The sequence below is a fragment of the Vipera berus genome (genome assembly GCF_964194415.1).
Source record: "Vipera berus genome assembly, chromosome: 1".
Classification (NCBI taxonomy): domain Eukaryota; kingdom Metazoa; phylum Chordata; class Lepidosauria; order Squamata; family Viperidae; genus Vipera; species Vipera berus.
This window is the reverse complement of record NC_138202.1, coordinates 31,746,697-31,769,168: the sequence shown is the minus strand read 5'-3', so window position 1 is coordinate 31,769,168 and position 22,472 is coordinate 31,746,697. Positions and strand designations below refer to the sequence as shown.

The 22,472-nt window shown below is 41.7% G+C and overlaps 1 protein-coding gene across 1 annotated transcript; it reads right to left on the bottom strand.

Moving 5' to 3' along the window:
* Positions 1–796: 796 nt before the first annotated feature.
* LOC308659405 (SERTA domain-containing protein 2-like) lies at positions 797–21,602 on the bottom strand. Its single transcript, XM_081312976.1, has 2 exons — positions 20,922–21,602; positions 797–3,506 (listed from the first exon to the last, which is right to left on the bottom strand). Exon 2 carries the CDS (start codon positions 3,500–3,502, stop codon positions 2,648–2,650), a length of 855 nt encoding a protein of 284 aa, XP_081169102.1. The 5' UTR covers positions 3,503–3,506; positions 20,922–21,602; the 3' UTR covers positions 797–2,647.
* Between the last annotated feature and the right edge of the window lie 870 nt (positions 21,603–22,472).

Sequence of the window (22,472 nt, the reverse complement as noted above, 5' to 3'; positions counted from 1 at the left end):
ACTTTTCATTTCGACCCCAAACCACCCCAGTGATGCCCTCGCTGTGATGTCCCGTTGCCTGGAGGCGGTTCGGGTCTGGATGGGGAGGAACAGACTTCAACTTAACCCTGACAAGACTGAGTGGCTGTACATTCCGGCATCCCGAGACATTCAAAACGTTCCATCACTTTCTATGGGGGGTGAGTCTTTACCCCCCGTAGATAGGGCTCGCAACTTGGGAGTCCTCCTGGATGCACGGCTTACCTTAGAAGATCATGTAGTGGCCGTGACCAGGGGGGCTTTCGCACAGGTTCGCCTGGTGCGGCAGTTGCAGCCCTATCTAGACCGGGATGCCCTGTGTACGGTCACTCATGCGCTCGTGACCTCTCGTCTTGACTATTGCAATGCTCTCTACATGGGGCTTCCCTTGAAGACCACTCGGAGGCTCCAACTGGTACAGAATGCGGCCGCGAGAGTTGTCTTGGGAGTTTCCCGGTACTCCCATGTTACACCTTTGCTCCGCGAGCTGCATTGGTTACCAGTTGTCTTCCGGGTGAGGTTCAAGGTCTTAGTGATGGTTTTTAAGTCCTTACATGGCATGGGTCCGGAATACCTCGGGGACCACCTGCTGCCAGCGTCGACTCCCCTCCGCCCCGTGCGTTCCCACAGAGAGGGCCTCCTCAGGGTGCCTCCAGTCAGAGAATGTCGGCTGGTGGCCCCCAGGGGGAGGGCCTTCTCTGTGGGCGCTCCGGCTTTGTGGAACCAGCTGCCGGTTGAGCTCCGGATGGCACCGGATCTCCGCTCCTTCCGGCGCGGGTTAAAGACCCATTTATTTGAACAAGCTGGCCTGGCCTGATGGGGAATCACTTAGGGTTTTAATATTTATATATATTTTTTATTGTGGGCAATAATTTAATTCTTTTTTTAACTTTTGTACTTTTGTAGTTTTAAGATATGCCCTGTTCACCGCCCTGAGTCCTTCGGGAGAAGGGCGGTATAAAAATTTAATAAATAAATAAATAAATAAATGTCTACGTGGTAGTAGATAGAATAGTAATATTTTTCTGTTTCTCCCACTTTTTTACTTATCTACATCTGTTGTGTTGCTTGCTCAATGAATGGTTTATTATATCATTTTCAAATTTACTGGATTCCCCAGGGATGCAACGTTAGAAAATAACTGTCTTCAGTATGAAGTGAACAGTTGCTGCTTCTATGACCATGGAACAGCACAGGCTCATCGTTGGAATGTCAACATTTTGGCAATACAGAGCTGTCTCCAAATGGTGCCAGCACTAAGAGAGTCTGCCAAATAGCACCAAAGCTGGACTAGGACAGGCTTTGTACACAATGAACAGAACACTTCAGCATATTATGTGCAAATGTCAAACCTATCTTAAGTTGTGGCAAAAAACCTATTCTTTAATTTGAAGTGTAATTCTTACGGAGGCAGACTACTAACTCTCAAATGGCAGCATGGCTTCTACTCAATTAGAACTTTATTTGGCCAAACCAAGATAAAAACTGCCACTAAGAAGATACAATCCACTGCAAGCACTTTGGACAACTAAAGTTCCATTTTAAGAAAAGGAAAAGTACAAAATCAGAGCGGTGCTTAGGTAAGCCATATTCAACTCTTACAGAGCTGCCAGCAGACAGAATTGCATGGTATACCTCTGATAACACAGTATTATAAATTTCCATCATTTAGATTTTATGTATTTCCTTATAATGTAGGATGTGCAAAAGTGGCCTGCTTAAGTGATATATTGCACATAAAATCTAACATTCTGTTTCAGAGAATTAAAATAGCTCAAACTATACAGAAAATACTAAATTGTAAAAAGCCATATTACCTCCAAATTGATGCACATAATACTGACAAAATTCTAAAATTTGACAATATACATATAAATTAGTTAAATACCATAAAAATTAACCAATCAGCAAATTGCTGTTTGCTTCTACCACCAGAAATATCATCCAAGAAAACTAAAAGATCTGCAGTGTTAGACAAAGCAAAGAGTTAAAGCATTTCTGCTAACAGAGGTAGTGCCAGCCACATCCAAACAAATTCATCTCCAATCTAGAATATTGTAATAAAATGTAAAAAGACTATAAAATTTACAAAAATAAATAATTTTAAATGTTTTATAAAATGCAAGAGATTTTGCTGCCAAGTATCTAGAATCTTCAATCAAGGGGAAGAGATCTATAGTTCCTTAAATACTTTAAAAATATACTGTACTGAGGCTGCAAATCCAAGTAGCAATTTCAGTGGATGCCAATAATGTAATTTAATACTAAAAATAAATCTTTAGACTTCAGATGATGTTTCCCCTTATGAAAATCACTGTTCTGCAAATCCTTCACAGATTAAAATTGCACATTAAAAAGTTAGAAACACATGAGATATACTCATGTATAGCCTAAAAAGGTTAAAAAGATTGCACAATTGATTTAATAAATACTCCATTTTATCTAATAGGCTGTCACCTTTTTTTTGGTTTATAGGAATTTTAGGGAGGTTTTGAGAACCAATGAAGAAAAATGACTTTAGCTGCCTTTGTGGCATAACACTTTGAAGTCTGCTCTCCCTTTGGGACTTATCTTTAAACCAGCATTGTATGACAACTTAGGAAAATGTATCTTTGGGCTAGCAAATCTGTCAGGACCCTACAAGTATTTCCATAATATGGTCTAAATCTGTGATATCACTTCTGCATATTGGACTGTTGTTTGCTGAGGAAGAATTGCAAGAAGAGAACGTCTTCAACATTTCTTCTGTTGTTGCCACAGACAGTGTTCTTGGAGGAGTTGGTGAGGAGCAATCAAAGTCTGAATCATACATTGAAGTGTCAATATCTTCAAATATGTCATCAATAGCTAAGTCCTTCAAGTAACTAGTTGAATTTGAAATTTCAAAGCAACCAAATGCACATTCTACTCCTTTCAAGTCTTGTCTATCTTCTTCTAACTTAAGAACTGACATTTCAGAAGTCTTGAATTGATCATCTCCAGATCCAGCCAAGTAAGAAGGTGGACTCACATCTTCCATGAAGTCCAAATCTTTTAGAATAGAGGAAATGGCTGATGACATGTCATTATCTGAAACCATCAACAAGCTATTTTCAATTGGACTTTCCACAGACCGTGGTTCGTAACCGTATGATTCCGGTTGAATAATACCAGGCAGAAAGTGTGAAGGCATTCCAAACAAATCAAAACCTAAGTAATTAGAAGGGGTGGTACTTAAACCACTGCAGAAGTTAACAGACTGTTGGCAAGTTTCTTGCCTCATCTCTTCTTGGATTTGTCTGACTGTATTGGCTATAAGCACAGAACGATGTAAATTTGGTTCCACCAACATCTTATATGTCTGTAACTTGGCAAGGCAAACATTGAGCACCAACTGACGCTTGAGTGGGTATGGCAGGTTTCGACTGGAATCAAAGGCACTTGACACACCAGCCATGTTCTCTTCATAATCACTCAGCTTGCGTTTCAAACCTTTTCCCAACATGAACCTGAAATTAAAAAATGAACCAATCAGCATTTCTGGTTTTTATAGTATTTATCTATTTTTACCCATTCATTTTCTATTCACTTATTATGACCTTAGAGATGGGTTCATATACATTTTCAGAAGGCTTCCCCTTGATACATAATTCAGAATAGTTATATAACATTAATACACTGCATCTTTTTCATTTAGACTGTGGACTAATTAATAGAATAGAATTTAAGGAATTTTAGATTTTTAATTCCAGAAAAAAGCATTATAAAATTTCCATAAAAAAGCAAACAGGAATTTTGGCTAGGATCTTGTAAGCCAGAAGAGTTTTTAAATGTTTAGCAGCATGTAATCAAGAGCAAATGAAATCCTACAAACCTGTTTCTGAAAAATTGGTCTCGTTGTTCTTCCTCTGACAAGCAGAGGAACCTCCCCCCGCTCCCCGCATATTGTGCTAATAAAAATGCATATGGTTAATTTTCATAAAGCATATAAGATGCAGGATCATAATAACTTCTTTCACAAGTTCTGATTTCAAAGCCAATATAAAAAGATCGAAAATTGCTTCTTCCCCTCCACTTTACCAAAAAGATAAAACATCAACAATCACTTTTGCTTATTTGAATTAAAATAGTTGGGGTGTTGGAGAGAAGATGGGCTCTTCAATGAATACTTTTTAATATTGACCATGCTCATTTTCTTGGCCACTCCCCATCCAACTCAGAAGGTAGACTTTGAGTCTTGATGCACACTGGAAAAAATGTTTAAACAAAGTTGTTACTTGTTCTAGCTCTTCTTACAGTATATATTTTATTTTAAAACTGCAGCTTGGTTAAAGGCTTTAATAGACATTGGGGCTGAAGCAACAAACACAGCTAAACAGACAAATATTTTTCAAAGCAGTAACTTTTCCTCATGATTATAACTACACAGTCTTCTGAAAAGGGCTTTTAGCAACTCCTGGCATATTAAAAAAACACACCTCTCTTGAAGTAAAAAAAGAAACAAGGTAGAAGCTGCATACAAAATATAGCTTCTGGAACTCTTACCAGCTCTTTAATAAGAGCTCCAATTCTGGACCATGTGCCTGAGAATAATGGAGGCCTTAGAATGGAGCAGCAGGCAACATTCCAGTCCACAGTCAAATTGTTTTTCCCACATTTTATTTTTTATTTATTTTATTTTTATTCCATTTATATCCCGCCCTTCTCCGAAGACTCAGGGTGGCTTACAAGCTTAGCAGTAGCCTTCATTCTATGTATATGCCTGCTTATTAGGGCTTTCACACCCCCCCCAAGCGGCATTATTATAAAGTCAGCTTAATTGCCCCCAACAATCTGGGTCCTCATTTTACCTACCTCGGAAGGATGGAAGGCTGAGTCAACCTTGAGCCTGGTGGGATGCGAACCTGCACTAATTGCAGGCAGCTGGTATTACAGGAGGCATTGGTGATGCAGGAGGCATCAGCCCCCTGCTCCACCAAGGCCCATTGGATGGATGGATATAAGGTAATGGAGAATTTTTTCCCCTTGAATTTTCTTTTACCCAGCTCAGTTCTATACCTTATCCTTCTGTTGTTGTTGGCTTCCTCTCCTACACCAACTTCAGTTAACTTGCTGGCAAGTCTTGAGCCCATTCAAATAATTGATTTTCAATATTCCATTGGGCTGGACTGAAGAAAATGAGAATGAGTTGGAGTAGCAATCCTGCCAAAACTTCTCAATGAAGGACAAGAAAGCAACTTAATAGCCTTCCTCTGGGCCAGATGCATAGGATTATAATTACAGTTACCATCATCAGAAGCCAGCAAGCCTCTTACAACCCCACCCCATCCTTGGCATACTATTTCTATGGATTTTATTATATGATTTACCTCTGGTGCATGGCTATAAATCCATACCAGTTGTAGAAGAACTTTTTACCAAAATGGCTCATTTTATGCCTTGCAAAGGTTTGCCCACCACCAAAGAAACAGCTCAACTCTTTTTTGGATCACATGGTGTCCATACTTGTATCAGACTGAGCCAGTCAATTTACTTCCAGGTTCTGAAAGGCACTGTTACAATTTTTGAATCTCCAGGTTAGCTTGTCCTCAAGCCATGAATGGTAAAGCTGAGAAAACTAACCAGACGCTCCAGCAATACTTAAGATGTTACTACACCTGCAGTGAAGGTAACTGGCTCTCATTGTTTCCCCTAGCAAAATTTTCTTACAATAACACTCTACACAGATTGATTACTATGATCCCCTGTCAAGCTCTGCATGGCAGACACCCAAGGGTTTTACCAGTGGCTTTGAGGAGGGAGGGCACCATCCCAGGGGCACTTAATTATTTTGCAGGAGCAGCTGGCTGTCCAAGCACCATTGGAACAGCAGCTGGAACAGTCTAAACAGTCTCACAAGAAGGCTGCAGGTGCCCATTGATAGAAAGGGCTACCAATTGCTATAGGAGACAAAGTGTGGTTCTTTACCAAATTCTTTGTTTCTCCTAGGCCAGGGGTAGGCAACTTCGGCTCTTTTATGACTCGTGGACTTCAACTCCCAGAATTCCTGAGCCAGCACACCTGGCTCAGGAATTCTGGGAGTTGAAGTCCATGAGTCATAAAAGAGCCAAGGTTGCCTACCCCTGGCCTAGGCCCTCTAAGAAGATGGATACCAATTTCAGAGGGCATTTATGGTCCTCTGGCAGATCAATCCTGCGGTATTTCATTTGCAATTGCCACCCTCCACCCAGTTTTTCACCATTTGCTGTTAGTCAAACAAAAACCTCCTAGAATCTTATGCTCAATAGCACCTACAGCCACTGCCAGTAATTATGGGGGGGGGGTGTCAGGAGGAATACAAAATAGAAGAAATTCTGATCTCTAGGCAAAGTGGCAAAAGCACACAGAATTTGATGCAGTGGAAAGGGTACCCAGAATCCAAATGTTGATGAGAATATGCCAGATATGTCCATTTCCCTGACTTGGTGCAGCAATTCCACCAATAATACTTCCCTGAAAAGCCACAAACTTCCAAACTCCCAACTCTGTGCCCTACACCACCCAAAGAATCTAAGTGGAGGGGTTTACCGGACGGAGTGCATACCTCCAAGGAGAGACTGGACGGTCCAACCATCCAGTTCTGGCCTTCACTTCTCAAGGGAAAAGAGGAGAAACATGTAGTCATCTAGATGTGTTACAGTCAGCACCACCTGCTTTAAAGTATTCTTTAGATGAGGGGGAGGAGGTCTCCTTTTGAAACAGCTTCGCTTCCACCCCTCCCAAGTTCCTGTGAGAACTCAGATGAGGAAGAGGCCATGGAGGAAGGGGTAGGCTATGTTGAAGATCCTATGGAAGAAGGTGAGGGCTGTTTTGAGGAAGGGGTGATGTAGGAGACTGGCAAAGCCAAGGAAAGGAGTCAGACAAGGAAACATTTTAGAGTTTTAGCTTTACCTAGGGCAAACCATCAGTTGAGAAGATTCTTGTGCAGAGCTTGAGCAATAAATAAGTAAATTTGAACCCTTCACCTTTGGACCCGATTCTTTGTGCCTCACAATTAGGTGCCATTTCAGATTATTTCTGCATATCACCACTCCCAATTTTTTCAAATAAGCTTTCAGTTTGGGGGCAGTTTTCAAAACTCTGTACTGTTCCTGTTTACACAGGAAAAAAGGTAAGTGCTATTTTTTCATATTTACAATCTAAGTAACTGACAAGAAAAATGGTATAGACTAACAAATAATAACAACAACAATTGCCTTGGAGGTGTTCTAGTCCAGGGGTGTCAAACTCAATTTCATTGAGGGCCGCATCAGCATTGCGGTTGCCCTTGGGGGGGGGCAGGTGGCTGTGACCAGAGTGGGCACGGCCTACTGGGTGGGCGTGGCTGGAGTGCATGTGGCCTACTGGATGGGCATGGCCAACTCTACATCATCCGTGTCAAGGGTACCTATGGGGGCCTGGGCAGGAGTGGAATAGATCTGAGGGTCTCTGGCAGAAGGAGATGGGACCGGGGCAAGTGCCAAGGCATGGTCCACTGGAGGAGCCTCACTGTTCCTCTCAGGCCATGTGGGAGGGGGGGCTGGATGGTGGCACAGAGGTCAAATGCCCAGCCTAGCCCTCAAGCACCCGCAGCACTAAGCCCAGCCCCACTTCCCTAAGGGGGCGCCCAGCTACACTTACCTCAAGGCTGCTGCTGTTGTGCTTGCTCTCCTTAGCCAGGTTGCTCATGATACGTACGAGGGCAAAGTCAAGAGGGAGGCCCACTCCCTCTCCACTTGAGGAGACCTTGCTTTGTATCCAAAGCTTCCTTAGCAATAGGATGGGAGACCCTCCAGGATAGGCCAGGAGGAGGGGGCAAGTGGATGGTGAAAGGGCAGCAGGGAAGGACTAAGGCAGGACTTCCCTCAGACCCTCCTTCCTTCCTTCTTCCTTCCTTCCTTCGTGTCATCATCACCTACTTCACATATCCGGCTTGGTGGGCTCTGGGGGAGGGGATGCCATGAGCAGCATGAGAATCAATGTTACCTGCGGAATGCTGCCCAGCCCCCAGCCTGCCCAGTTTTGGCAGGCAGCAGGGTGGTCTCCTCACAGTGCCGAGAAGCTGAGCCGGGTGGCATGAATCTGAAGAGAAGTGCAATGCTGCCCAGCCCCTAGCCTGCCCAAAGTAGGCAGGGCCATGTGCTGGCCACTTCCAGGCAATGGTGCATTTCTTCATTCCTCACAAAGGGTGATACCTCCCTCGCTGTTTCCAGATGGCCTTGTGGAGCTAAGACTGAATGTGTTTCAGCATAGATGGCCACCACGAAATTGTACATTGGCTCCCGGCCAAGGCAGCGGGGGCCATTCCCTCACTGTTTCCAGGATGGGTTCGTGGGCCACATGAAACCTTTCATGGGACGGATCCGGCCCCCGGGCCTTGTGTTTGACGTGTCTGTTCTAGTCCAACTTCACGTGATCTTGATTCTATCCCTGTGTTAATGCAGCCTAGCACTGTGTTGGCTTTTTTGGCAGCTGCAGTACACTCCTGGCTCATATTTAAGTGATTGTCCACTAGGACTCAGAGATCCCTCTCATAGTTACTACTATTAAGCCAGGTACTACCTATACTGCACCTGTGCATTGGGTTTTTCTTGCCTAAACATTAAGCATGGACTAAAAGCTCACACGACTAATCAATGAAGTCTCTAACACAATATGAAGTAAAATAGCACATAGGTTTCAAGGCCCAAAGATGGCAGTCCCGTGATGAAGAAACAATACCACCTCCCTGAGTAGGATCCAGATAAAGGAAAATGTCAGAACTGCATAGACTTGCCCATGTAGTTGCTAGGAGATAAGACTAAGGCACAATTAAATGAATAAATTCCACAAGGATAGGTTTCAGGAAGATCTATATTAATATGAGTGCTAAAATAACAATTAAATTTAGCATCTCCCGGCCCATCTGAATGTGGTCTGCAAAAACCAATCAGGCAGCAAGACAACCCTAAAATTTAATTTACCATATACCCAAACTCTTACACAATCACTACTTAAAGATATAGTAGTTTAAGTTATTTAAAGGGGTACACTCTTACCAGTAGCTACACCTTCCTAATCATACCTCAGAAACTTAGATGGGAGACTACTAAGAAATGCTAAGACTGAAAATGTACTAGGGCACAGTATTGTGAATTTACCTGGGGAGTTTAAACCTATGACTTTTATCTGTATCTTTCCTGTGTTGTACTGGCTCTCTCTAAGAGGCAACTTGTAGTTAGAATTCTGTCCAGGCTTAACCCTTTTAAAGAGAGGTTGGTGAGAAGGGTGTCAAACAACAGATCCAGAGGATCCTGGAAAAAGTGGATCATCTGGATTCCTTTCAGTCAGGTTTTAGACCAGAACATAGTATAGAGATAGCATTGATCAGGCAGGCAGGATGTGTTTGTGTGTGTGTCTGTGTGGTTGAACACACATATTCGTCCTGGCTCTGTGATCCTTCTGTTGCTTTTGATAGCATTGATTGTGGTATCCTACTGAACTGAATGTGAAGATTTGGGTGTGTGTGTGTGTTTCCTTTCTCTGGGGGTGATTCCAGTTGGTGCTGACAGAGGAGAAGAGGCCAAGCATGCAGTCTCTCACATTGGGATGCCTCAGGGTCTGATGCTCTTGTCCCTTCTGTTTAAAATCTGTAGGAAACCACTGGATGAGGTACAATTCAAGGTACTGGTTACGACCTATAAAGCCCATCATGGCATGTGGTCTGACTATCCTGAAGGTACTGTATCTTGCCCTTCCAGATCCCTTTACAGGTAGTCCTCGAGTTACGAGTGTAATGGAGCCTACTCTCTTCCTCGTTTAAATGCACGCGGCTCGTTAAGTAAACATGAGGTATATCAGGGTGGGGAAGGCCATGGAGGGCCTAGTGATGGAACAGGCCCTTAAGGCCTCCCCAACTTACTAAGATACCTCATGCATCCCCCCACCTTCCTGCAACGCGGGAGTCACCTATAAAAGGTCTGTCTCCTCTCTGCTGTGGTTCCTGCTGCCACTCCAATCTGAGGCTAGGGGACACGTCCACAGCCCCCCCCCATGGCCCGATCCGGGCTCTGGAGGCCTTTTCCAAGCCTCCGGAGACTGGATCGGGCTGCAGGGTGGTTAAGAAAGCCTCCCCCAGCCTCAGATACGGGCCGCAGCAGCCTGGAAAAGGCCTCCGAAGCTTACATCAGGCCGCGGGGGGTGGGGTGTAGAAGGGTTTCCCTGGATGCAAATCCAGGCCTCCGGAGCCTTGATTGGGTTGCAGGGGGGAGCACGGAAGCTTCCAAGGGCGTGATCCAAGCCTCGGAGGGGTTTACTAGCCGTTTGTGCCAGGAATGGAGGTTGGAGGGGACTTTGGCATGCCTCTGGAGGCTGGATCCAGCCCTCAGAGGACTGCTCCAAGCCGCTGTTGCCTGGAACGGAGCTTCCAAGGGCCTGATCCAAGCCTCTGGAGGCATGCAGAAATCCCCACCAACCTCCGTTCCTGGCGCAAATGGCTGGCTGAGGAATTCTGGGAGTTAAATCCACAAGTCTTAAAGTGGCCAAGTTTGAGGACCCCTGCCATAAGATGTCCAGAGTTGGGTGGCCTCTAATTCGAATGAACAGATGAGTCATCAGAAACTTTTAAGAGAATCTCAAATGGTAATAAACATAGTATTTAGTATCAGCTCTTCTGATATGTTTCATTCATCCTTTAATTAAAAAAAAGTGATCGGGGTCTGTCTAGATTTACCATGGCTTTCCTCCCCAGGAGCAAGTGTCTTTTAATAACTTGGCTGCAGTCCCCATATGCGGTGATCTTGGAGCCCAGGAAAATAACATCTGTCACTACCTCCATTTCTTCCCCATCTATTTGCCAGGAATTGAGAGGGCCTGATGCCATGATCTTGGTTTTCTTAATGTTAAGTTTTAAGCCAACTTTTGCACTCTCCCTACTATTATGATACACAGATTATTATACCCAATGAGCAAACCTGAGTGAGAAAAAAATCACTCTTCATCCCATAGGAAAATATTTTGCAACTTATAATAAGCCAAGGTTTTCAATCAATCCTAGATGAATAAAATTACAGTAAAATGTAGGTTTTTAAACTGAACAAATACTTGATCCATCTCTCAAAATATTTTAATTTTTTTAAAAACAATTGTCTCCATGGGACAAAATAATTACTAGTTCATTGAAGCATATTTATGTATATTATTACATTTCATAATTGTTATACAGTTGTAATAGTACTATTTGGAATACATAATGTCAACATTTTATGAACCAGTAATACATTTCAGTAATTCTTGCTATTATCTCCTTTTTGTAAAATGCATCAATTAGAACATATTCCAGGGAATACTATGAGAAAAAAAGTAAATGCAGAAATTAAGAGTTCCCATTAGTGTTGCTCTGACTTCTATAACCTGAATTATGTATTTATCTGAGCCAACCACTTTAAAACATAATAAATGGGAAATTAATGTGTTTTCTGAAAAAAGACAGATATGTTATATTTTGTGTTTATTGTTGATGTAAAAACACAGAATACATAGGTAGCATACAATTACTATTAAATAATTTGAGCTGTAAAAAAACCAAACAAATAGCTATTTGCCTATGATTTATATTTATTTATTTATTTATTTTAATTCCATTTATATCCCGCCCTTCTCCGAAGACTCAGGGCGGCTTACAAGCTTAGCAGTAGCCTTCATTCTATGTATATGCCTGCTTATTAGGGCTTTCACACACACCCCAAGCAGCATTATTACAAAGTCAGCTTAATTGCCCCCAACAATCTGGGTCCTCATTTTACCTACCTCGGAAGGATGGAAGGCTGAGTCAACCTTGAGCCTGGTGGGATGCGAACCTGCACTAATTGCAGGCAGCTGGTGTTACTTAAGGAGGCATTAGCCCACTGCTCCACCAAGGCTCAATTGTTACTATATTGCTACTATTGCTCATAAATCTGAAAATTATATTTGCAGATATTAAATTTGATTAATAAAAATCAATTACCTGTTGACTTAAAAATGAGCATCATGCTCAAAACCTATGAGTCACATAAATATTATTTTAATTTCTAAAAGAAAACAGAAATGAACAAGATGAGTGTCATGGCTTAAGAACAGCTTGAAAGCACACAATACAGACTGTAGAAACAAAGCAAGTTTGAATCTGACTAGTGTCTATATGAGAGATCACCAAAGAACTACATGTATGACTGTTTGTCTGAAAAGAGACAAACAGCCTAGAGTGCAGGCATGTCAAACTCACAATGTCACGTGACGTTGTGCGATGTATCAGGACTTTTTCCCCATTGCCGACAATGGGGTGGGCGTGGTTTCAGCATGACGCATCCGGCCTGTGGGCCAGCAGTTTGACATACCTGGCCCAGACAGAAAAAATCAGTCTTCTTCGTCTTCAATGGAGCTAAATCAGCAAAACAATAACATGCTAACTCATTTTTTTGCAATAAGCAAAGAAGTATCAATTTACATATACAGTATATACAAAGAATTAGGCAGTTCTTGTTTTACTGACTGCTTTGTGCAGCAACCATTCAAAATTACAGTGGTGCTAAAAAAAATTGTGACCAATCTTTGCATTTAAGCTGTCACAATGTCATACGATCATCACTGCAACACTTTGCAACTTGGCTTGCAACAAGCAGAGTTAATAGAGAAGAGCACTTCATTTAATGACCGAAGGGGAAATAAGATCATGCAGTCAAAAGCCCATCACAATCACATGATTTTCCATTTAGCAACTTCAGGCCATAGCAACCAAATTGCAGGTCCCAATTATAGTAGCTAAGCAAGGGCTACATGTAAACAAAATGCACTTGACATTCACCTGAACACATGAAGGCTTGAAAGTACATAAAAAGATGTCCCTGCCCAAACTCTCTTTAACTTCCACAGGTTCACTGGGAGATCTGAAGGAAAACAAAGCTGTATGCTTCCCATCTTGCCAGTGGTGACTCTAGTGGCTTACAGACATTCAATTAAAATGCACTACAAAACAGTAAAATAATAAGGATCATAAGTTTAAAATTCAATTAAAATTAACCAGGGTGAAGAGGGAGGGAACGAAGTATGCACAAGGAGATGGGGTGTTATCTACTCCATGACCCATCTCCAAAGTTGTTAATATGAAAATATAGCTCCTCATATAATCTGGGTCTTTAATCAGGCAGAGTTCCAAATAGGGCAGAAAGCTGTACACATAATTCAAGTGAATGTGAATATAGTTCTATTTCAGTCTCTCTTTTTTGGCACTGGAAAGATTAAAGGACAGGGTAATCTAGTGTTACTCATTTTCAAGGGATCTTACATTCAGCAAACACCTGTATAATTCTTCAATGTTTTTGTCTATGCACTTAAAATAACATTGGTTAAGAAGAAATTCCAGTCAGCACTCCTTGAATTGTTTCAAATGAAGAGTTCAGCTGCTCTTTTGTGGCCACATGAAAAGATTTCAAAAGTGCTGCATGTGCAAAATTGTTATGAATCAATGCAACAACACTGAATTATTTCAAATGCATATCACAACAGAAAAACAAAAGGCAGCATATGAAGTGATGGCAGCAAGGACAAATGCAAGAATATTTTATTTAATGCCTAAATTTCTTTGGCCTACTAATTTTTCTGTGACTGTATATACTATATATATGTATGACAACACAAAGTTAAAATTACAACTTAAAATTACATTATGATCTAAACTGATCCTGTTAAGATATATTAATGATCACTTAATCCAGTTATTTAGTCTGTACAGCAATCCAAATTCAAAAAACAAAATGTAATTCAGAACTAAATCATATATACATTCATGCACTATTATCCCCAAATGGCCAACTATTTCTTGCTTCAGACAGCAAGATGGCTAGCATATATCTATGAATTTTTGGCTATGCCATTATATTATGATCCATTTTGCTCTTAACAAAACAGATATTTAAATAATTTTAGCTTAAGATACACTGTCATTAATATAAATGCTTCAGTTACTGTATACTAGAGGACAGATAGCATGAAAACATTCATACTTTCCAGGAGTACTTTAACACATTAATTTATGTATGATTTTACAAGAAGCACCTTCACCAATGAAAACTTTCTGTTGAAAATAAACTGACAGTTAATTTGAACTGGATAACCAATACTGATTTGACAGCGTACAAATACTTTTTATCTATATAGATTTAACATAAACCCACGTTGAATGGGAGCAATTGCAAGAAAATTTGTACACTGGTAAACAGTAACAAAAATTCCATGGAAGATTTCAATATATGTTTACAGCAGTGAGATTACTGTATGCACAGAGATGGGAAGTTTCGACCCTACCCACTATGGAGAAATGGTTAGTAAAACTGACAAATTTTGCTGCAAGATACATTGCCTTCTTTGATTATAGAAAAGACATCTATATTTACTGGCGACTGGAAGCTCTTATGGCATCTTTGCATAAAAATTAAAAAAATGAATTTGTGATATATGGTGTTGATGGACAGATTATAGAAAACCAGATAGAAAAAGCAATATAATGTAACTTTAAAGGTAAAGGTTCCCCCGCACATGCGTGCTAGTCGTTTCCGACTCTAGGGGCCGGTGCTCATCTCCGTTTGAAAGCCGAAGAGCCAGCGCTTGTCCAAGGACGTCTCCGTGGTCATGTGGCCGGCATGACTAGACGCCAAAGGCACACAGAACGCTGTTACCTTCCCACCGTAGTGGTCCCTATTTTTCTACTTGCATTTTTTACATGCTTTCGAACTGCTAGGTTGACAGAAGCTGGCACGAGTAACAGGTGTTCACTCTGCTACGCGGCACTCGGGATTCGACCCACCAAACTGCCGATCTTCTGATCAACAAGCTCACCGTCCTAACCCACTGAGCCACCGCGTCCCTTAATGTAACTTTAGAGTTCAAAATATATTTGTACTTATAACTGCTGTGTAGAATATTGGAAGCCACCTGTTGCAATTCCTTTCTTTTCTATTTTTTTTTCTTTTCTTGTAGTTTATTACTTTTTTACTTTTCTTTTTTGTTCCTTACTTTATAATAGATTTATTTTAATGTTTAAGGATTTAAACAAACATTTATATATTGTAAACAGATTTTTGAACTACAATCCTAAATATATTCATTAGGAATAAAGTCTCAGTGAACACACAGGAAATTATACTTAAGTAAACACCTATAGGATTCTGCTGTAGCCATTTGCTGAATCTATTCTCATTCCTATAATTTAGTTAGATTTTAGAATCTCATTCCTTTTTTTAAAGCAAATTAAAGAGGAAGAATAAGCCCAAATCAAGAATATATCCATTCATATAACTGTAGGTAGCCCTTAAGTTGTGTACATTTAACAACCATTTGAAATTATGATGGTGCTGAAATATGTGACATTTGACCAGTCCTCATACTTATGACTGTCACAGTGTCCCTGTAGTCATATGATCAAAATGTATTTACAACAGTTGCAGTGTGCCAGGATCCTGTGATCACCATTTATTACCTTCTTAGGGAGCTGCCAACAAGCAAATAAATGGAGGAAGCTGGATTTGCTTAATGACAGCAGCAACAAAGTTGTAAAACTGCATCACATCTGATTTTACAACCTTCAGTGCCCTGTGCTTGTAAATAAGAACTACCTGTAGAGCAGGGATGTCAAACCGCCGGCCCACGGGCCGGACACATCACACAGAAGCTGCGCCCACCCCATTGCCGGCAATGGCAAAACTGTCCTGATACGTTGTGCGACGTTAAGTGACGTCACGAGTTTGACATGTCCCCTGTAGAGGCTTAGAGAACTATCAAAGTACAGCAGCGGGAGGGGACTGGAAACTTTGTTTTTTGTTCTTTATCATTTTTTTTACTTTTCAAAATGAATACTAGTTGCTTTAATAGATAAATCAACTAAAGTTTTAATGAGAAGTTAAAAATAGCCAACTATATTCAGTATCACTACATTAACAGTACAAAGCTATAATTGGTTTGGGGTTATGCTCCATTTTCCAATCTTGCTATTTTTTTCTCTGACTGAATTTGTTAGCTAATAAAATAGTATATCTGTCAATTTGAATAGTGAAATATTTTGGTACCATTGTGTTAAAATGAGGAAACAAGTACTTAGTGCTTGTTCTTACATCTTACTTTAAAGTCATGCAGAAGATGTTCCTTTTACATAAAAAATTATGGGTTCCTTGGTGCTCTCTGAGCTTGGTTATTTTCTTGCAGACATTTCATTAACCCAAAGTAGGTAACATCATCAGTGCTAGACTAGCACTGTGATGTTACCTAGTTTGGGTATGGAAATGTCTGCAAGAAAACAACCAAGCTCAGAGAGCACCAAGGACCCCTCATTTCAACCCTGAGCTACAAATATTCTTCTTTATTGGTACGAAGAGATTTTACTACCTTTTCCCAAGTCATACTTCTATCTGAAAGAAGTAAGATAGCAGCAGTGGAGTGGCTGATGGAGAGGAAGTTTGTATGAGAGGAAGAATAGAGGAAAAGTAGATTAAAATTTTAGTTCTATCTATTACAACTACTAAGGAAGCATGCAGGCAGCAACCCTGTGAAATCATTAAGCAATCTCAAGAAACTGCATTTTGAAAAACAATGAAGCCTTAAACTTAATAAAGTTTCAGCCAGCATAGTTCAGATATGGTGCAAAGTTTGTCCAAAATAATTGTTTAAACGCACTTCTGATAAGTCAACAAACCTTTTCAGTCAAATGATGCAATTTCAAATAAAAATTAAACAAATATTTGGTTATTGTGACAGTATTTTAGACAGATTAATCCTAAAAATAAATTGTGGCTAATAAGAATATTCTAATTCATATTTATTGCCTTGTAGATTTTTGTAGCACCTTGGAAATAAATGTATTTAATAATTGATAGCTATACAGTATCGCAAACAATTATATATCAATGTTCCCTAGTAGATAAGTACCACCATTGCTATTCATCATATGTGAAGGTTACAACAGGAGGAAAAAAAGCTCTAATAGCACAGTTGAAATATCTTAGATTAAGCTGATATGGTTTTAAGTTTATAAAATCTCACACTTGGGCATCATGCAAACCCCTCTACAAAAACCACACTGAAGCCAAAATAAAAAATAAAGCACTGATTTATTCCCTATACATCAGGCATGTCAAACTCCCGGCCCGCAGGCCAGATGCCTCATGCCGAAACTGCGCCCACTTCATTGCCGGCAATGGGGAAGAAGTCGCAATACGTCACGCGACGTCACGTGACATTGCGAGTTTGACATGCCTGCTATACATGGATCCTCCCCTTCAAAAATATAGCAAGACCCAGACAAAGCAATGTCTCCAAAATTCCTGTACTGTATAAGATGCTATGAGAGTTACATAGGCAATATTTTCAGATTTTATTATTGTTTGCTTTACTTTTTTGAGTGTCTTTAATTTGGAATCTAATTTTTTATCAATTGTAACACCCTATGAGTAAAACAAAACTACAGGGCAGAAATATGTGTCATGAATTGCTATTAGAAATTGCCAGTAATGTTTGCTACCAGCAAAAAGACAAAGAATATAAATGATTAATGTCAGGTATTGCTTATTGTAGAAAACTCAAGAAATTTTAAGAAATGTAATACAAACCTAAATCAGTGTGGTTCTTAATTCATTATTTTAAACTTAGCATTAATGAACTGTTTCTAACTGTTGAAATAAGGAACCAAAGCAGTGCGAAATTCTCCTCTTTTTGCATTTCATTTTGTATAAGAGTTAACACACAAAGGGCAGTGTATTCAAAATGAAACTAGACAGAAGTTCCTGGAAGCTGTTGCATGCACCTCCCACAATATCAAGATTTAGTTTACAGGACTGTTATTTTCTGGATGATGAAAAATAACTCCCCACTCCAGAGCAACAACTGTAACAAAACAACCTCATTACAATTCTGCTCCTAAGGATAAAGCTACACCTCTTTACGAACAAATTTGAAAACTTACTCAAACCACCTCATTTCTTAAATGAAAACATTTCTCCTTAAAACTTGTTGATAGCAAGCTTCTTACCAAATCCTTCATCCAATTATATACAGTTTTATTTCAGTCCATACCATAGCTAGTAAAGGTAAAGGTTCCCCCGCACATGCGTGCTAGTCGTTTCCGACTCTAGGGGCCGGTGCTCATCTCCGTTTCAAAGCCGAAGAGCCAGCGCTTGTCCGAGGACGTCTCCGTGGTCATGTGGCCAGCATGACTAGATGCCAAAGGCACACGGAACGCTGTTACCTTCCCACCATAGTGGTCCCTATTTTTCTACTTGCATTTTTACATGCTTTCGAACTGCTAGGTTGGCAGAAGCTGGGACGAGTAACAGGCGCTCACTCTGTTACGCGGTACTCGGGATTCGACCCGCCAAACTGCCGACCTTCTGATCGACAAGCTCAGCATCCTAACCCATTGAGCCACCGCGTCCCTTTTATACCATAGCTAGGCCCACCTTAAAGTTAATGACAAGATAGTTTTCAGCTAAAGATGAGTCTCTTTATAAAAGTATCCCAATGTACAACTTATGCTGGCATTTCTATTCTTACCTTCTAAAACAGGCATGTCAAACTGCCGGCCCATGGGCGGGACGCGTCACCCCAAATCCGCACCCACCCCATTGCCGGCAATGGGGGAAAAAGTTGTGGTACGTCACGCGACTTCACGAGTTTGACATGCCTGTTCTATAACATTCTCCTATGCTTCTGATAGTTTGAAGAGATCTGTAAATATTCCGTGCCATGGAATCCTTTTAACCTTTCATTCTTCCAACGCACTTCCCCATTTCTTTAACCTAAGCACTTTTTCCTATTGACATTTTCTATCTCTGATCTGACCATTATTGAGGAGCACTTCACTGTTTTTTTCATTCACATGCAGTCAATGTTTTAGTCTCAAATAATTTCCAATCTGCTTTCTAGCCAGTTTCTATTCTGTACCTAATCCTCCCACAATTTCTTTTAATAAGCACCACCCAAATTTAATGTATCTTATAGTACTGAACTTCTATTGTAAATGCAATTCTCTTCAAATACACAGTATTTAGATTTTTAACCAGTTTTTACATACTGGTCAATATATCCTTCCTCATTTCGAAATACAAATCTCATAAACTCTGAATTCCCATTTGTGTGATTACTTCTTCAGAGCAACAAAAATATTAAGTGTTCCTAAATACTCGGGAGAAGGGCGGTATACAAATTTAATAAAAGTAAAAGTAAAAAGTAAATATATAGAAACGTTTTTGCATTATTGTGTATTACTTTAAATTCTACTTTTCTGTCAAAAGCAGGATTTAAAGCAGCCACCTCCAAAATACAAAATAAGAATAGGAACATTAGTATTTTGTCATTCACTCACAAAAAAACCAGCCAGGCTGTTTCAAATCACCTGAATACAACTTTATTCTCAGTTGCATAAGTTTGGAAGTTATGCTGGGTGTGGTCAGGTTAATACTTGGATGGAGACTGTCAGAGAACACCAGCTATAGCTCTCTGATTAAAGCTCACATTGAAGGAGACCCCACCTCTTATACAGCTCTAAATTTATTTCCTAGCATTAACTTTTCCCGTTTTTAATCAATTTTAGATATACTATCTAAACCAGGGATCCCCAACCCCCGGGCCGTGGACCAGTACCGGGCCGTGGCATGCCAGCCACTGGGCCACACAAACAAGCAAAACCCCATCGGATGGATTCAGGCAGCACACAAAACCACGCCCCCCTCTGGTCTGTGGAAAAACCTCTCTGCACATAACCGATCCCTGGTGCCCAAAAGGTTGGGGACCTCTGATCTAAACTCAATCTCTTTGTCAAGATATACCCCTCCAAACATTGCAACAGAATATTTGTGAAGTACCCTTCCCCCATTGCTGGATTCAGCTTCCAACCCCCTTCATACTGTATTCCTAACACTCAATGGTTGAAGAAAGGCCTCAAAAGTAACATATATTATCTATGTATCTTTTATACAAGATCCTAAATAGCTAAACCAAAGCATCACTTTTCAGAAACAAACCTTGGCTGATTCTATACTGCTTTCAGTCAAATAAATCTATGAAATAAATCATGCCCCACCCACTTTTCCTAAAGCCTTCATTCAGCCCCACAAGCCTGCCACAAAATTGTTCCTCATATTCAAATACTACCCAGAGCACCAGCAGTTTCTTCCTTGCCATCTCTTCAGTGGGCTCCTCAATTCCTTCCACTTGGCTTTTTCTCCTCTTTTAGCTGCAGACTCTTTGACACCCTCCCCACCCCAACTTTAATTTCCTCTTATTGGCAGCTTTTGTGAATCTCAGTCTGATACCCACCATCATCTTGCTCTTATCCATCATTCTCTCCAAGACCTCTTCCCAGTCTTCCTTATGTAACTGTTCCTTCCCTAAATCCGAGCCCTCCAAATGTGATCTGCAGCCCCTATATTATCGCAATCAAAAGATGGCAGTTATAAATGTTTAGGGAAAAAAAATCCCCCAGCTCGTTAGACGGAGACGGTGCCTGTGTATATATTGGGGTGGGGGGGAAACGGGACGATTTGCTTATTTCCTTGCCCAAGCAAGCTTCTCCCAGACGATTCACATCGTCGTTTGTAAGGTACTCCTCCCAGCCCCCCCAATTCTTAAGTTTTCTGGCCGAGATACCCCCCAATCGTAAGTTTCCCCCGCCACATTCGCCAGCCCCTATTTCTTTACCAACTCCCCGAGATACCCAAATAGAGATCTCTTATAGTTGTAACTCCTGACCTCCATCTCTCAATTTAGCCCAGCACACTCCTTCCTCGCCCTGCAGGACCGCCACCAGCCCGCACTTGGCTTCTCCCACCTTCCCGGACGCCCGTTCCCGAGTCCATCGTTCCCGCGATCTAGAACCGAGTTCAGCCAGCCAGGGTCTCGCTTACCTGCTAGGGCTCCAGAGTGAGTCGAGGCACACACGGGATCCCCTCTCCCACGGCTGGGCGGCGCGGCGCTGGCTCCCCACCCAGCCAGCCGGGATCCCTGCTTAGGGATGGCCAAATGCTTGCGTGCTGAGATGAGGAAAGAGGAAGAGGAGGAGGAGGCGGGGGGAGAGGAGGAGGAGAGGGCGGTGGCAGCAGCAAATGAGCCCCGCCCCCTCCCCGCCAGATTTCGGCGACAACAAGAGCCGTTCCTCCTCCGCCGTGCAGGAATAGCCCTGGACTCCGAGGAAGGAGGGGCGTGTCCTTCTCGAGCGCTCCTAGCTATTGGTCAGCCCCGCCCCACCTTGCCCAGCAACCGATTTTTTACTGGCTTTCAGTTCGCGGGGTCGACTTCGTCTCTAGGAGAGAGGCTCTGAGTTGAAGAGGGCGGAGCTAGACTTGGGCGGCCGTCCAATGAAATATTCACCCGCTACTTCTTCCTCCCTCCTTTTTTTTTCTTTTCTTTTTGCTCAGCCGCGGCTTCTTCTAGAAGGTCTTTGCCTCCCTCGGGGAGGACGGGAGCAGTTTTCGTGGTGGTGGTGGAAAAGGGCAAGTGAGGCCTTTTGATAGCCGGATGCGGACGTGTTTATTTAAAGACAGGCCTTACTTTTTTTCCGGTGGGAGCTCCTCCCTAACAACCACCTTTAGGAATACCGTACGGCGGTATAGGTAAATAATCCCCATTTATTCAGTTGTTTCTCTCATTCCACTTTAAACTCCCTCTTGTGAAGCGGGCTTTTACACGAGTTCACTGGGAAGGAACAGCGGGGACACTTGCCTTTGTGCTAAGGTGGCAATCCGGGAGTATCTCAGTCACTGAGCCCTACATGTAGAAAGCAAACAATATAGCGGGCCTGCGATCCTGAACTCCCAAACTAGCTCACCTCTGGTCTAGCCCAGGGGTAGGCAACCTCGGCTCTTTTATGACTCATGGACTTCAACTCCCAGAATTCCTGAGTCAGCTATGCTGACTCAGGAATTCTGGGAGTTGAAGTCCATGAGTCATAAAAGAGCCGAGGTTGCCTAGCCCTGGTCTAGCCTAACGGGGCTCGCGGTTTCCCTGAAGCTTTGGCGTTCCACAAGGATTCATCTTGAACAGAGTTAATCACCTCAGTCTTGACGCTTTAAGGATGACGACCCCACATCCCATTTCAACTCGGGCGCTGAGGAAAAGTTAGTAATGGCGCCGGTGAAGGGCACACACCCCTAAGTTAAATCGAACTTATTTGTGCAGGAGGACTCATTGCAGGAGGCAGTTCGCTGTATTTTATGTTTAGCTCCATATTTCTAAAATGCTTTGGGGTAGAATCGGTTTTGGATTGTTTTAAAATAACGGTTGGCTTTGTGAGAGCAATTTCCCCCCCCCCCTGTGAAACAGAGTCCCATCATGACGATGTTTATTTGCAGATAAACTTGTTCTACATATTACTGAAACGAAGTTGAAACGGGATAAAAGTGCGGGCCACAGAGATTTGCTGTCATAGGTTCGGGTCAAACAGCAGCCTCAGTGTCAGC

Bases quoted from the DNA above. Each gene is read 5' to 3' on its own strand.
- LOC308659405 (XM_081312976.1), bottom strand. From the start codon at position 3,502: ATGTTGGGAAAAGGTTTGAAACGCAAGCTGAGTGATTATGAAGAGAAC.